Here is a 13,647-nt window from a genome sequence, read left to right as displayed (position 1 = left end):
ACTACTGAAGGGATAGCTTAGATACAGTTATTTATTTTCTAGTGACCTATTTACTGGGTCAGTTCCAAATTATTAAATTCAAAGCACACCCATAAGGAAAAGGCATCTTTTCATGATCAGAGTAAGTGGCAGGAAAGCTCAGAGAAGAGAGATAAATTACCTGAAAGCCAGTATAATACAGGGCACTTCACACGCTCAGCTTTTGGAGGCAGATAAATTCCAAACCGCATCTTGCATTTTAACTCATAGCTGTCATTCAAAACAAAATTAGAATTTTATTTTTAAAAAGTGGTAACCTAAACTATCAAGGCAAATAATACAAAAATGGTGAATCTACCACTGTTGGGCAAGGTTTAATCTCAGGCACACTGTTCAGGTAAACACTGAATTTGGAAAAATACTTCAGCACTCAAAGAGAAAACAAGACAGGTACTTAGACTGCTTTCACACAGTTCGACTGAACATGAGACAAGACTTGAGCAATGTCAATTCTGAATTAGCCAGTCAAGAAAATGCTCCACAAAAACTTAGGATAGTGGTTGAAGTCAGCCACAAATTAATATGTGGAATGGACGGATATTTGAAATCGATTGTTTAAAAATGCAAGTTTCAAAATGGGGTATACATGACATATGTCCATGGTATTATGTTTTGGTCACTAGGCTTCTCTCCACTCAGTATCAATTTGCACCCCACTTTACAACAACCATTACAGCTCATTTCATAGAAGGCTCGGTTGATTTCTATCAGAAATGGTGCAATTTTGGACCACTTCAGAATCAAAAACAAAACAAACAGCAGTGATAACAATAATACCTCCAAAATATTGCAGAAATCAAGGGATTAAAAAGTGTGACAAATCTCCAGGATCTGATCAGTCTACACCTTGGACTTGTAAAAGTGATAGTTGCAGAAATAGTGGATGTGCTAGCTATGTATTTTCCAAAATTCCCTAGATTCTGAAGTGGTTCTAGTAGTTTGCAAGTTAGAAAATTGGTAACACTATTATTCAAGAGGGAGAGCGTGAACAGGAAAGTGCAGTTTGAACAAATGCTGGAATCTATTATGAAGGAAATCTTAATATTTGTGGAAATCATAGGATGATCATACAAAGTCAACATAGAATCATAGAATCCCTACAGTGTGGCAGCAGGCCACTGACTCTCCTAAGAGCATCCCACCCAGACACAATCCCCTACTCTATCGCTGTAACCTTGCATTTCCCATGGCTAACCCATGCCAAATTGCCCATGGTGTCCAGGCTAGGTGGGTTAGCTAGTTGTATTCTCAATAATAAATTCGTCAAACCTAATGACCATTTTATAAAACCATCCAAAGATGTGCAGGTTAGACGGATTGGCCATGCCAAATTGCCCATGGCCAATCCATCTAACCTGCACATCTTTGGATGGTTTTATAAAATGGTCATTAGGTTTGACGAATTTATTATTGAGAATACAACTAGCATGATAAACAAAGGGGAATCAGAAGATACAGTACAACTAGAGCTCCAAAACAGACAAGGTTAATAGACAAGGACTCATAGGACACTGGCAGGTTAAGTGAGTAGGCAACAAGAGGGCATTGCAATGGAAGTCGTCCAGAAGAAGTTCACTAGATTGAGTCACAGCATGAAGGGAGTATCCCATGAGAAAAGGTGGAGAAGATTGGGCCTACACACAATGGAGTTTAGAAAAATGAGTAGTGACCTTATTGAAACAGCTAAGATTTAGACAGAACTTGACAGGACAGGTGCTGAGAGGATGTTTACCCTCAGGGGGTATCAAGGGGGCAGAATCTCAAAATAAGAGGCCTCTTATTTAAAGATGGAGGGAAGGGAAATTTGTTTTCTCAGAGTTCATTAATCTTTGAAATGCTCTACCCTAGTGAGTAAAGGGGTTGGGGTAACTGAATATATTTTAAGGCTGTGTTTGACAGATTTTTGATTTATAAGGGAGTCAAGGATTAATGGAGACAGGCAAAGAGGTGGAGCTGAAGCCACAACTGAATTAGCCATAACCTTAGTGAATAGCCGAACATGAAGCTGGAGAGGCTTGTGATAGAAAGTTAGTGTTTCTTGTATTCTTGTGATAGAAAAACAATAGCATGAGGTTAATCTCTTTAGTGGGCGGCATGGTGGCACAGTGGTTAGCACTGCTGCCTCACAGCGCCGGAGACCTGGGTTCAATTCCCGCCTCAGGCGACTGACTGTGTGGAGTTTGCACATTCTCCCCGTGTCTGCGTGGGTTTCCTCCGGGTGCTCCGGTTTCCTCCCACAGTCCAAAGATGTGCAGGTCAGGTGAATTGGCCATGCTAAATTGCCCGTAGTGTTAGGTAAGGGGTAAATGTAGGGGTATGGGTGGGTTGCGCTTCGGCGGGTCGGTGTGGACTTGTTGGGCCGAAGGGCCTGTTTCCACACTGTAATGTAATCTAATCTAAAAGTCATATGAACACAAAGTAGAATATGTTTTCAAAGTTCAAATATTGGAAATGTTGATCCTCAGAGACTTAACTTTATTCATCTAAGAAGTTAGCATGTAGGTACAGCAAGCAATTGGAAAAAGCATATGGCATGTTGGCCTTTTTGCAGGACACAGGTTTAAATCCAACTTGCTCTAATTCTACAGGGCTTTGGTTTGTCCACACCTGGAACAGTGTGTGCAGTTTTGGTCACCGGATTTAAGGAAGAACATACTTGCAGTGGAGGCAGTGCAGTGAGGGATCACAAAATTGATTCCTGGGATGAGACAGTTATTGTACGATGAGAGGTTGAGTTAATTAGGCATACATTCTCCTGAGTTGAATAGAATGACAGGTAATCTCATTCAAACATATACGGTTCTGAAGGCAACACATTGTTTTCACTGACTGGGGGCTGACTGTTTAGAAATTTCTTCATTCAAAAGGGTTGTGGAAGCTCTATTGCTGAGTATCCGTTAAGGCTGGAATTGAGAGATTTTTAGTCTCTCTGGAAATTGTAAAAATGGGGAGCAGATAGGAAAATATAGTTGAAATCTGAAAGCAGACATGAAGCAAGAATGCTTTCCTCCTGCTCCTACCCAGTGTTCAATTTGCTGTAAGAAAGGTGGAGACTTCAGTTGAATTACAGTCTGGTTACGGTCAAACAATTTGCAAACCAGCCAAATTTTGCTGAAATCTTGTTAAACTTTTCTAATTTAGTGTTCTGAAAGTACTCTATTATAATTTCTAAGGTTATTTTGTTAAACAGAATTTAGATCATTCTAAAGGTTTTCAGTTATACTGTGATTAAATGCATAAATAGAAGCAACGATGGAGGATATGATACTAGTTGGAGGGTAAACAGCACATTAGTTTTGTGGTGAAATTGAATAATCTCTCTACTGCATCTATGTCATGACCATTCCTCACTGAATCTGTAAACCAATAATGAGGACATTATTGTGCATGTCACTGTGAAACATTAAAATGAAGACAATATTTCTCCAGAAATAATTAAAAATGACACACACTATATTAACAATATTCTGCGTTAAGTGTGTTAGAGTCTGTAGACTAGTGAATAGAGGTACGCAATGGAAATACTATTTTAATGTTGTGGAAAACAACAGGTCCAAAAAATAAACTCTTCCAGAGAGCTGTACTGTCAAAGTCCAATGTTTATTTGGCAATTAGGATTTCAGGACAGGCACAGTGCAGGATTTACAGCCTGCCTTTAGAAAAGAGCAGGGCAGTGGAAAAGGAAGAAAGATTCTGAAGTCTGGGTATGGCACTGCTGATTTTAAAATAATTTAAGTTCAGATTTATTATGTAATTGAAGCACAAGTTCCACTAATGGGCCCCTCCACATTGGATGTTTTGTGAAAATGAAGAAGGCCACAATTTAATTTGACACATTGTATTGAACTCACTTAACTATGTCAAATTCTAGCTTCTATAGATGATGGCTGCCTGAATATTCTGTGTGGAACTGAATAGTGAAGCCATTTAGTGGCTAGACATATTCAAGGTTATACAGTCGCATATGGACACCAAAAATCCCTAATAGTAATTAGAAACTTGCAATCTGATTTCGGATCACCCATCTAGATTTAAAAGCATCAATTTATTATGCGCTAGTGATTTGAAGAAGCAGATAGCCTGTTACACCCATTCTGAAAAAGGGTGTCAGGTTCAGGGAAAACTGATGCTCAATAATCCGTTAATCATACCAGTAGTTCCCTGTATTTTGAATAGTGTCAGGTGGATGGCAAGACATGCCTATATTTGAAGAGTGATCACTCTTCAAAGTTACTTCATTGGTCATGAAGCTTTTGGCACTTCCTGAGGCTGTGAAAAGTATTACAGAAATGTAAGTTTCTCTGTCTTCGTACAGTTGCTACACAACCACATTTTGGTCACGGCCTTTACCCGGTATTGACGGTGCATCAAATAAGCCAAAGATGATAAAACAAAATCCCAGTCAGGATGCAATAAAGGAGGTAAAAACCATTTGTGTAAACAGTTTATTGCTGCCTCCAGAGGCAAAGGGCAGTGGATGCAAGGAAATGAATAACCCAAGGGGTTTCTCCTTCCACCAGCAGTAGATCCATGGCCTTATATTTACACTGCACAACAGTGCATAGAATAAACTAGGTAAAAATTCTGGGAATTTAAGGAGTGGGCTTGTGGAGACCATCGGAAGGGATATAGATCACAAGAAACAAATTCGCCCATTTCCAGACATTTCATCGATCCAGTGATCATAAAACCATTAAGTCACATGGTTATTAGGTGCCATCAGATACAAATATTGTACAGTGAAATTTGTAACATTAAGTTCAGCTTTATTATGTAATTGAAGAACAAGTAGTACTGATGGATCCCTTCATGCTGGATGTATCGTGAAAGTGAAGGTGACCACAATTCAATTTGATCCACTGAAATGAACTTAGTATGTCAAATTCTAGCTTCTGTAGATGAGGGATGCCTGAAAGTTTGGTGCAGAAGTGAATAGATAAACCATTTAGGGGCTTGATGTATCAAATTTTGTATCATTGCACAAATGATACACTGTACGACACATTCTCAATACTCACTCTCGAATCGGCGTTCTTTCCTGGTCTGCACTTAGTTGCAGAGGTGTTGATAGTTTTCTAAATTGTGTTTGCTGGTAACACCGAAGGAGATGAATGATATTCTTGAGAGTTTAAACTCGGCTGAAAGAATTAAGGGCTCCAACAGAATGACTGTACCAAGTTATGATTTCGCCTACAGCAGCGGGATTCTGCCATCTGGGTGTGGCATGGAACAGAGGGCTAATTTCTTCAAAAACTTTTTAAGTGTCTCAGGGTTCATCTATACCAGACCAAGATTCTCTTGCAGAGAATCAAGCCTACCACATGTGGAGTGTGATCCACACACTGTAATTAGGACACAGACTCTAAACTGATCTGACTAACTCAGCTGGTACTATGAAATTTTGGCCCAACTGGTCAGGACAGAGAACTTCTTGCATGTAAAACACTATTATGGAATTATCCCTATAAAATTAGTGACTGGATGCTATACACGAAATGAGTTTTTATAACCTGCTAATATTCTCTCTTCTCTTTTCCTGAGTGCATTGGTGCCCGGGATACATTGTACTGTCATTACTTGCTCACCTGGTATCTCAACATTCACAGGAGTTTTGCCCTAATTGTCAGCACAAGAGATAGGTTGTAGCCAAAGCCAATCATGACCTCGTTCAGTGTCAATGAGGCCTATCAGTAATGATCACATTAAGTAAACCCCACTTTGTTAAACTCCTTTTCACATCCTGGAAAGAACTGATATAAATGCTGAACCTTGCACACCTCCACTGACTCTGATCAGCCATCTCAGGAAAACTGAATGTGAGACCAGAACAGCTGTGTCGCTTGACTACTTGCTTCATAAATCTGAAAGCCCATCAAGGAAACTGTAGAGTCTTTTCAAAGAGCATTCTTCCTTCTTGGAATATAACTATACAATACTGAAGTATACTCAGAATTTTCTTTCCAAATTAACCGAGAATGTTTAAAATTTATTTTAGCATTTTAAGATATTGCTATTGTGCCAAGTATATCTTACATTATTTTAGTATTTTCAAAATGATTAGAACTTGTTAAACTGGAAGTACAATTACAAAATTTCTGAAAGACATAAAACTGGGAGGCATATGTCATAGAATCCCTACAGTGCAGACAGAGGCCTTTTAGCCCATCGAGTCTGCACTGATCCTCCAAAAGGCATCCCACCAAACCCACACCCCATCCCCATTACCCGACATCTTCCATGGCTAATTCACCTAGCCTACACATCTTTGGACACCACGGGGTAATTTAGCATGGCCAATCCACTTAAACTGCACAGCTTTGTACTGTAGGAGGAGACCAGAGCACCCGGAGGAAACCTACACCCACATGGGGAAAATATGCAAACTCCAGACAGACAGATGCCACAGGCTGAAATCAAACCTGGGCCTGTGGTGTTGTGGGGCAGCAGTGCTAACCACCGTGTCTGTGAACTAAATATATTTAGTAGTTCATACCAAAGACTGGGACAAAAGAAAAGCTTGGAGAAGGGGTCTATAGATGACAAAATTAATTTTAATAGATAATTCTGAAGTGGGAAAGACTTACTGTAAAACAGGAATCGAAATCACGTAGAAGATCTAAGAGACCCACAGGTTAAATAAATCACTCGAAGTAGCACGTTACTGAGGTGTTTTAAAAAATGCAAACAAAATCTGGGTTCATTCACAGAGGAATAAAACTGGAAAGCAGACAAGTTTTATGACTCTTGTATGAACCTTGGTTGGACCACATTCCCAGTGTCGTGCACAATTCTGTTCTCTACATTACTAGAAGGACATGGAGGCATTGGTAAAGGTATAAAATGTTTCACGGGGTGATGCCAGAACTGCAAGGCTTATAATTAACAGGGCAAACTAGGATACTTTTTCCCTAGAAAGGGAAGGTTGTGGTGGTGGTGGGGGTTGGGCGGGAACCTAATGGTGACTGTTAAAAACATTCAGAGGTTTGACATGATACATGTAAAGAATGTTTGTATGTGTGGGGAGCTCAATACAGGACAGTCACTAATAAATCCAGTTAAAGTTCAGAAGAAATATCTTAACCAAGAACGTGATTAGAATGTGGAACGTGCAACCTCATGAGATAAATGGAAGTTGGATTAGTATAGAGAGAAATCTATAGTATTTAGCAGTAGGTTTAGATGAAACAGGATAAAGTAGACCTGTATAGAGTCTAAATACATGTCGCACGGGGCAGTATTAAACCACAGGTCAAATGGGTTAACATGCCTGCTTTTGTGCTGTTAAATTCTATGGAATTCTGTAATAGAGTTATAATATTCCTTAACCAGCATTGAGATAAAAATATTGACACCTTAAATCACAGAAAGGAATCCCAGCAATAAAACACTTAATTGGAAAAGAAAGCTTGTTGCTGAGACTGATTATACTCACTTACCTGTCATGTTCATACACCTTCTGATATCCTTCAAAACACTTGGTGCTTGAAACTTGAGTCAGGGCCATTTTTCTCACTAATGAAAGAGTTTTATTTTGGAAAAAAAAGAGAAATGTTGCATGAATATAAATGCAGCTTACACAATGATAGTGTGGCAAGACCCAATAGGAATTAGTTTCAACTCTGGATTAGGAGGGCTTTGAGTTTACAAGGTCCGCTAACACATGGATGCTGTACATAGGGAGGTGCTGACTGTGACCTCAATTCATAAACTGATGTTCAATGTGCAAGTACTAATGGTTCAAATGGATGTTATGAATCTCAGGGCAATATTTGACAGCGATGCTCAACGAGGAAAAAAACAAAAGCCTTTCATTGCCTCAGTAAGTCGCAAAGCACTTGATAGCTAACAAAGCACTTCTGAAGTGTTGTAATTGCTGTAATTTTGGATTATAAAATTAATACCACCAGAGCTCAGAGTTACTGGTTAGTCTTATTTTTTGTATGCTTCCTTCAAACAGAGGGACTAAGGGGTTGGGGTAGATAATTCTTTGAAGTTTGCATCACAGGTAGATAGGTTGGTTAAAAAGGCATTAAGCATACTTGCCTTCAGTGCTCAGTCCTTTAAGTATAGGAGTTGTGACATTATGTTGAGGTTGTAAAAGATATTGGTGAGACCTTTTCTGGAGTACTGTGTTCAGTTCTGGTCAGCCTGTTATTAGAAGGATACTATTAGCTAGAAAGATTTACTAGGATGTTGTTTGGAAAGTTTGATTTATAAAGAATGGCTGGAACTTCTTTCACTGGAACATAGAAGGTTGAGAGGTGACCTTATAGAGGTTTATAAAATCATGAGGGGTAGAGATAGGGATAATGGTAGTTATCTTTTCCCTAGGGTTTCAATACTGGGGGCATATTTTTAAGGTAAGAAGAGATTTAAAAAAAGACATGAGAGGCAATTTGTTTACACAGAGGGTGGAATGGGTGTGGAATGAAATTCCTGAGAAAGTTGTGGATGTGAGTATAGTTACAACATTCAAAAGACACTTAGATAGTGCATGAATAGGAAAGGTTTGGAGGAATATGGCCCTGGAGCAGGCAGGTGGTACAAGTTTAGTTTGGGATTATTATTGGCATACACTGGTTGGAATGAAAGATCTGTTCTGTGCTGTATGACTTTAACTCTGACCTGAAACAGTGTTCAGACTAGAGAATAGTTGCATTTGATGTTCCATAGTGCTAGATCCACTTTAAAAAAAATCACGATTTTCACTTAGGCACTGGAACAGAATCACAGATGACAACACAGATGTAGGATGTTTGGCAAACAATGAGTGACACAGAAGAGTTTCACCACAATGTGATGTGGGATGGAGCAGTTTAGCTATGGAGAGAGGCTGGATAAGAACGGATTGTTTTCTTTAGAGCAAAGAAGGCTTATTTTGCTGGTGCATCTATTACAACAGATTGTCATCTATGTGCGTGTATTTATTTGCTTCTATTGCTTCTATCTGCAATTAAGGTAGTTTCGTTCGCTTCCATCAGTGAGAAAAACAAGGTGAGAGCCTCAAACCTACTCCTAGGGCTAACGGTTTAAATGTTTCGGGGGTAATACCACACCACTCTCCATCAACTTGACAAAGAACCCCATCCCAGATCAACTCCCACTGCTCTCAGGGAAGTGAACAATGGAATATTTTTCTGGAATACTTATTGGGATCATGCATGGAGTTGGGGGGCAAGCAGCAAGAGAGAGAGAGATGTAGGGAGTGAAATAAGCTGCAAATGCAGTGATATCCAGCGAGTGTTGGAGAGTAAGCAGGGCCTTTTGTCAAGCAGAGACTCAGTTGCTGGCTGTCTGAAGCTTCAACACATGGTGACTTTACAAGACAAGGTTTTTGTGGAAAGGGTGAGGTGTGAAACTAAGGACAGACCACTGGCGAACCTCAACTCTTCCCACCCCACCCATCCTCAAGTTATGCCTGATCCAAGTACACCCAGTCTCCATTTGAAAGGGGTTAGGAGGGGAGAGAATCGGAGAGTCACGGCCCTTCATCCTCTCTGAAACCCAAGATTCATCAAAATCTCCTGCTGTGCAGAGCATCCTAACCCTTTAGCCAACCCCTCAAAAAAAAACTTTACTCTCATCAAAAGAAAATTTCCTGCTTTCCTCTTCTTTTTAGAAAATGTTTTTGGGAATAAGTTTGTTGGGGAGAAATCCCATTGTCTGAATGTCTTTACCTGCATTATGAAGTGACTTATTTGCTGGAAATTAAAGTTAGGAGACATGATAGCATTTAAATAGCATTGAATTCAGGAGCTGGACCAGCACCAGCAAATTTCAAATGGACGTTATTTAATTCAGAAACCCCTTAAAAAGTATTTACTGTATTATTTCATTGAAATAGGAGTTAAAAATTTACTTAGACTTTGCTATCATTTGTGTGGGCTAAGTACTATTTTTGTTTTGATATTTACTGATATTTTTGGTGGTTCACCCCAACCCTGTTTTTCCCATAGGCCCCATTATTTTTATTGCAGGACTTTCTATAACATGGTGTTGCACAGGAACGCAGCTACCACATTATAGGAGAACGACCTGTAGTTGTTTGTCGATGGGCCAAAGGGCCTCTTCTATATTGTATGATGCTAAATCGAATTCACTTTTCTTTTGGAAACAGAAGTTCATACAATTCTGTGTCTTGCCTGTGTGTATATATTAGTTCCTACATTCAATCATCACTTTATTTGAAAAGAGATATCAGCACACATCCAGAACTCAAAACCACTCAGTGCATTACGGACGAGCTTGCTGAGTGCAAATTAGCTACCACCTTTCACACATTGGAACAGTCAGCACACTTTAAAAAGTGCTTAATTGAATTTTTTTTTATTGGCCCTGGTTGTAGAATGTGCAATATAAATACTAAAATTGGGGACTCATCTGATATCACTGAAATGGCGGTTACAGGGTGTCCAGAAACTCCCAAACCTTCCCTCAGGACTGCAGCTGGTGCTAAAATCAGAGCAGGGGCATAACTCTCACTCTCTCCCCAACTCTGGGAAATTCTCCATGAGAAAAGAGATAGATTTTTCTCCGCTTCCTGGTTTCCAGGGAGGGAATCTCTCTCCCCTGTCTCTCTCTGTGTCTCCAGGGCAAAGAAGTTTTTTCTCTCTCTCTCTACGTCCCAAGGGGAAGGGATCTCTCTCTCTCTGTTCCAGGGGGAGGGGGATTGGTCTCTCTCTCTCTCTGTTCCAGGGGGGATTGGTCTCTCTCTCTCTGTTCCAGGGGGAGGGGGATCTCTCTCTCTCTCTGTCCCAGGGAGAGGGGGATCTCTCACTCTCTCTGTCCCAGGGGGAGGGGGATCTCACCCTCGCTCTCTGTCCCAGGCGGAGGGGGATCTCTCTCTCTCTCTGTACCAGACGGAGGGGGATCTCTCTCTCTCTCTCTCTGTCCTAGGGGGAGGGGGATCACTCTCTGTCCCAGAGGGAGGGGGATCTCTCTCTCTCACTCTCTGTCACAGGGGGAGGGGGATGTCTCTCTCACTCTGTGTCCTGGGGGAGAGGGATCTCTCTCTCTCTCTGTCCCAGGGAGAGAGGGATCTCTCTCTCTCTCGGTCCCAGGGGGAGGGGGATCGCGCTCTCTCAGTCCCAGGTGGAGGGGATCCCTCTCTCTGTCCCAGGGAGAGGGGGATCTCTCCCTCTCTGTCCCAGGGAGAGGGGGATCGCTCTCTTTCTCTCTGTCCCAGGGAGAGGGGGATCTCTCTCTCTCTCTCTCTCTGTCGCAGGTAGAGGGGGATTTCTTTCTCTCTCTCTCTCTGTCGCAGGTAGAGAGGGATCTCTCTCTCTCTCTCTCTCTGTCCCAGAGGGAGAGGGATCACTCTCTCTCTCTCTGTCCCAGGGAGAGGGGGATCTCTCTCTCTCTGTCCCAGAGGGAGAGGGATCTCTCTCTCTCTCTCTCTCCCAGGGGGAGGGGGATCTCTCTCTCTGTCCCAGGGAAAGGGGGATTTCCCTTTCTCTCTCTCTCTGTCCCAGGGGGAGGAGCATCTTTCACTCTCACTCTCTCTGTCCTAGGGGGAGGGGCATCTATCTCTCTCTCTCTCTCTCTCTCTCTCTCCCAGGGAGAGGGGGATCTCTCTCTCTCTCTGTCCCAGGGAGAGGGGGATCTCTCTCTCTCTGTCCCAGAGAGAGGGGGATCTCTCTCTCTCTCTGTCCCAGGGAGAGGGGGATCTCTCTCTCTCTCTCTGTCCCAGGGGGAGGGGGATCTCTCTCTCTCTCTGTCCCAGAGGGAGGAGGATCTCTCTCTCTCTCACTCTCTCTGTCCCAGAGGGAGGGGGTTCTCTCTCTCTCTCTGTCCCACGGAGAGGGGGATTTCTCTCTCTCTCTCTCTGTCACAGGGGGAGGGGGGTCTCTCTCACTCTCTGTCCTGGGGGAGAGGGATCTCTCTCTCTCTCTGTCCCAGGGGGAGAGGGATCTCTCTCTCTCTCTGTCCCAGGGGGAGAGGGATCTCTCTCTCTCTCTGTCCCAGGGGGAGGGGGATCTCTCTCTCTCTGTCCCAGAGGGAGGGGGATCTCTCGCTCTCACTCTCTGTCACAGGGGAAGGGGGATGTCTCTCTCTCTCTCTCTCTCCCTCTCTGTCCCAGGGAGAGAGGGATCTCTCTCTCTCCCTCTCTGTCCCACGGAGAGGGGGATCTCTCTCTCTCCCTCTCTGTCCCACGGAGAGGGGGATCTCTCTCTCTCCCTCTCTGTCCCACGGAGAGGGGGATCTCTCTCTCTGTCTCTGTCCCAGGGAGAGGGAGATCCCCCTCTCCCTGGGAGAGAGAGATCCCCCTCTCCCTGGGAGAGAGAGAGAGAGAGAGAGAGAAAGAGATCCCCCTCTCCCTGGGACAGAGAGAGAGAGAGAGAGATCCCCCTCTCCCTGGGACAGAGAGCGAGAGAGAGATCCCCCTCTCCGTGGGACAGAGAGAGAGAGATCCCCCTCTCCGTGGGACAGAGAGAGAGAGAGATCCCCCTCCCCCTGGGACAGAGAGAGAGAGAGATCCCTCTCTCCCTGGGACAGAGAGAGAGAGAGAGAGAGAGAAATCCCCCTCCCCCTGGGACAGAGAGAGAGATCCCCCTCTCCCTGTCCCAGGGAGATGGGGATCGCTCTCTTTCTCTCTGTCCCAGGGGGAGGGGGATCTCTCTCTCTCTGTCCCAGGGGGAGGGGGATCTCACTCACTCTCTGTTCCAAGGGGAGGGGGATCTCACTCACTCTCTGTCCCAGGGGTAGGGGGATCTCTCTCTCTCTCTCTCTCCGTCCCAGGGGGAGGGGGATTTCTCTCTCTCTCTCTCTCTGTCCCAGGGTGAGGGGCATTTCTCTCTCTCTCTCTGTCCCAGGGAGAGGGGGATCCCTCTCTCTCTCTGTACCAGGGAGAGGGGGATCTCTCTCTCTCTCTCTCTCTGTCGCAGGTAGAGGGGGATTTCTTTCTCTCTCTCTCTCTGTCGCAGGTAGAGGGGGATCTCTTTCTCTCTCTGTCCAAGGGAGAGGGGGATCCCTCTCTCCCTGGGACAGAGAGAGAGAGAGAGAGAGAGATCCCCCTCTCCCTGGGACAGAGAGGGAGAGAGAGATCCCTCTCTCCCTGGGACAGAGAGGGAGAGAGAGAGAGAGATATCCCCCTCCCCCTGGGAGAGAGAGAGAGATCCCCCTCTCCCTGTCCCAGGGAGATGGGGATCGCTCTCTTTCTCTCTGTCCCAGGGAGAGGGGGATCTCTCTCTCTCTCTCTGTCCCAGGGAGAGGGGGATCTCTCTCTCTCTCTCTCTCTCGGTCCCAGAAGGAGAGGGATCTCTCTCTCTCTCTCTCCCAGGGAGAGGGGATCTCTCTCTCTCTCTCTCTCTGTCCCAGGGAGAGGGGGATCTCTCTCTCTCTCTCTCTGTCCCAGAGGGAGAGGGATCTCTCTCTCTCTCTGTCCCACGGAGAGGGGGATTTCTCTCTCTCTCTCTCTCTCTGTCACAGGGGGAGGGGGTCTCTCTCACTCTCTGTCCTGGGGGAGAGGGATCTCTCTCTCTCTCTGTCCCAGGGGAGAGGGATCTCTCTCTCTCTGTCCCAGGGGGAGAGGGATCTCTCTCTCTCTCTCTCTGTCCCAGGGGGAGAGGGATCTCTCTCGACTCTCACCTCTCTGTCACAGGGGAGGGG

The 13,647-nt window shown here is 44.0% G+C and overlaps 1 protein-coding gene across 3 annotated transcripts in view; it reads right to left on the bottom strand.

Moving 5' to 3' along the window:
* The window catches only part of esd (esterase D/formylglutathione hydrolase), a 40,001-nt gene that overhangs the window by 19,683 nt on the left and 6,671 nt on the right, over positions 1-13,647 (bottom strand). For all 3 annotated transcript variants that reach the window (XM_087993037.1, XM_087993036.1, XM_087993035.1), the window contains exons 2-3: positions 7,476-7,551; positions 161-249 (exon numbers count right to left, since the gene is read on the bottom strand). In XM_087993037.1, coding sequence (XP_087849163.1) covers positions 161-249; positions 7,476-7,543 — 157 coding nt within the window. In that variant the 5' untranslated portion in view covers positions 7,544-7,551. The remainder of the gene's footprint in view (positions 1-160; positions 250-7,475; positions 7,552-13,647) is intronic.

The sequence above is a fragment of the Chiloscyllium plagiosum genome, unplaced genomic scaffold (assembly GCF_037043375.1).
Source record: "Chiloscyllium plagiosum isolate Xiang-an unplaced genomic scaffold, Cpla_swu_hap1 HiC_scaffold_12, whole genome shotgun sequence".
NCBI classification, from domain to species: Eukaryota; Metazoa; Chordata; class Chondrichthyes; order Orectolobiformes; family Hemiscylliidae; genus Chiloscyllium; species Chiloscyllium plagiosum.
Note: the sequence above shows the minus strand (reverse complement) of the source record. Positions and strands in the feature narration are given on the sequence as shown.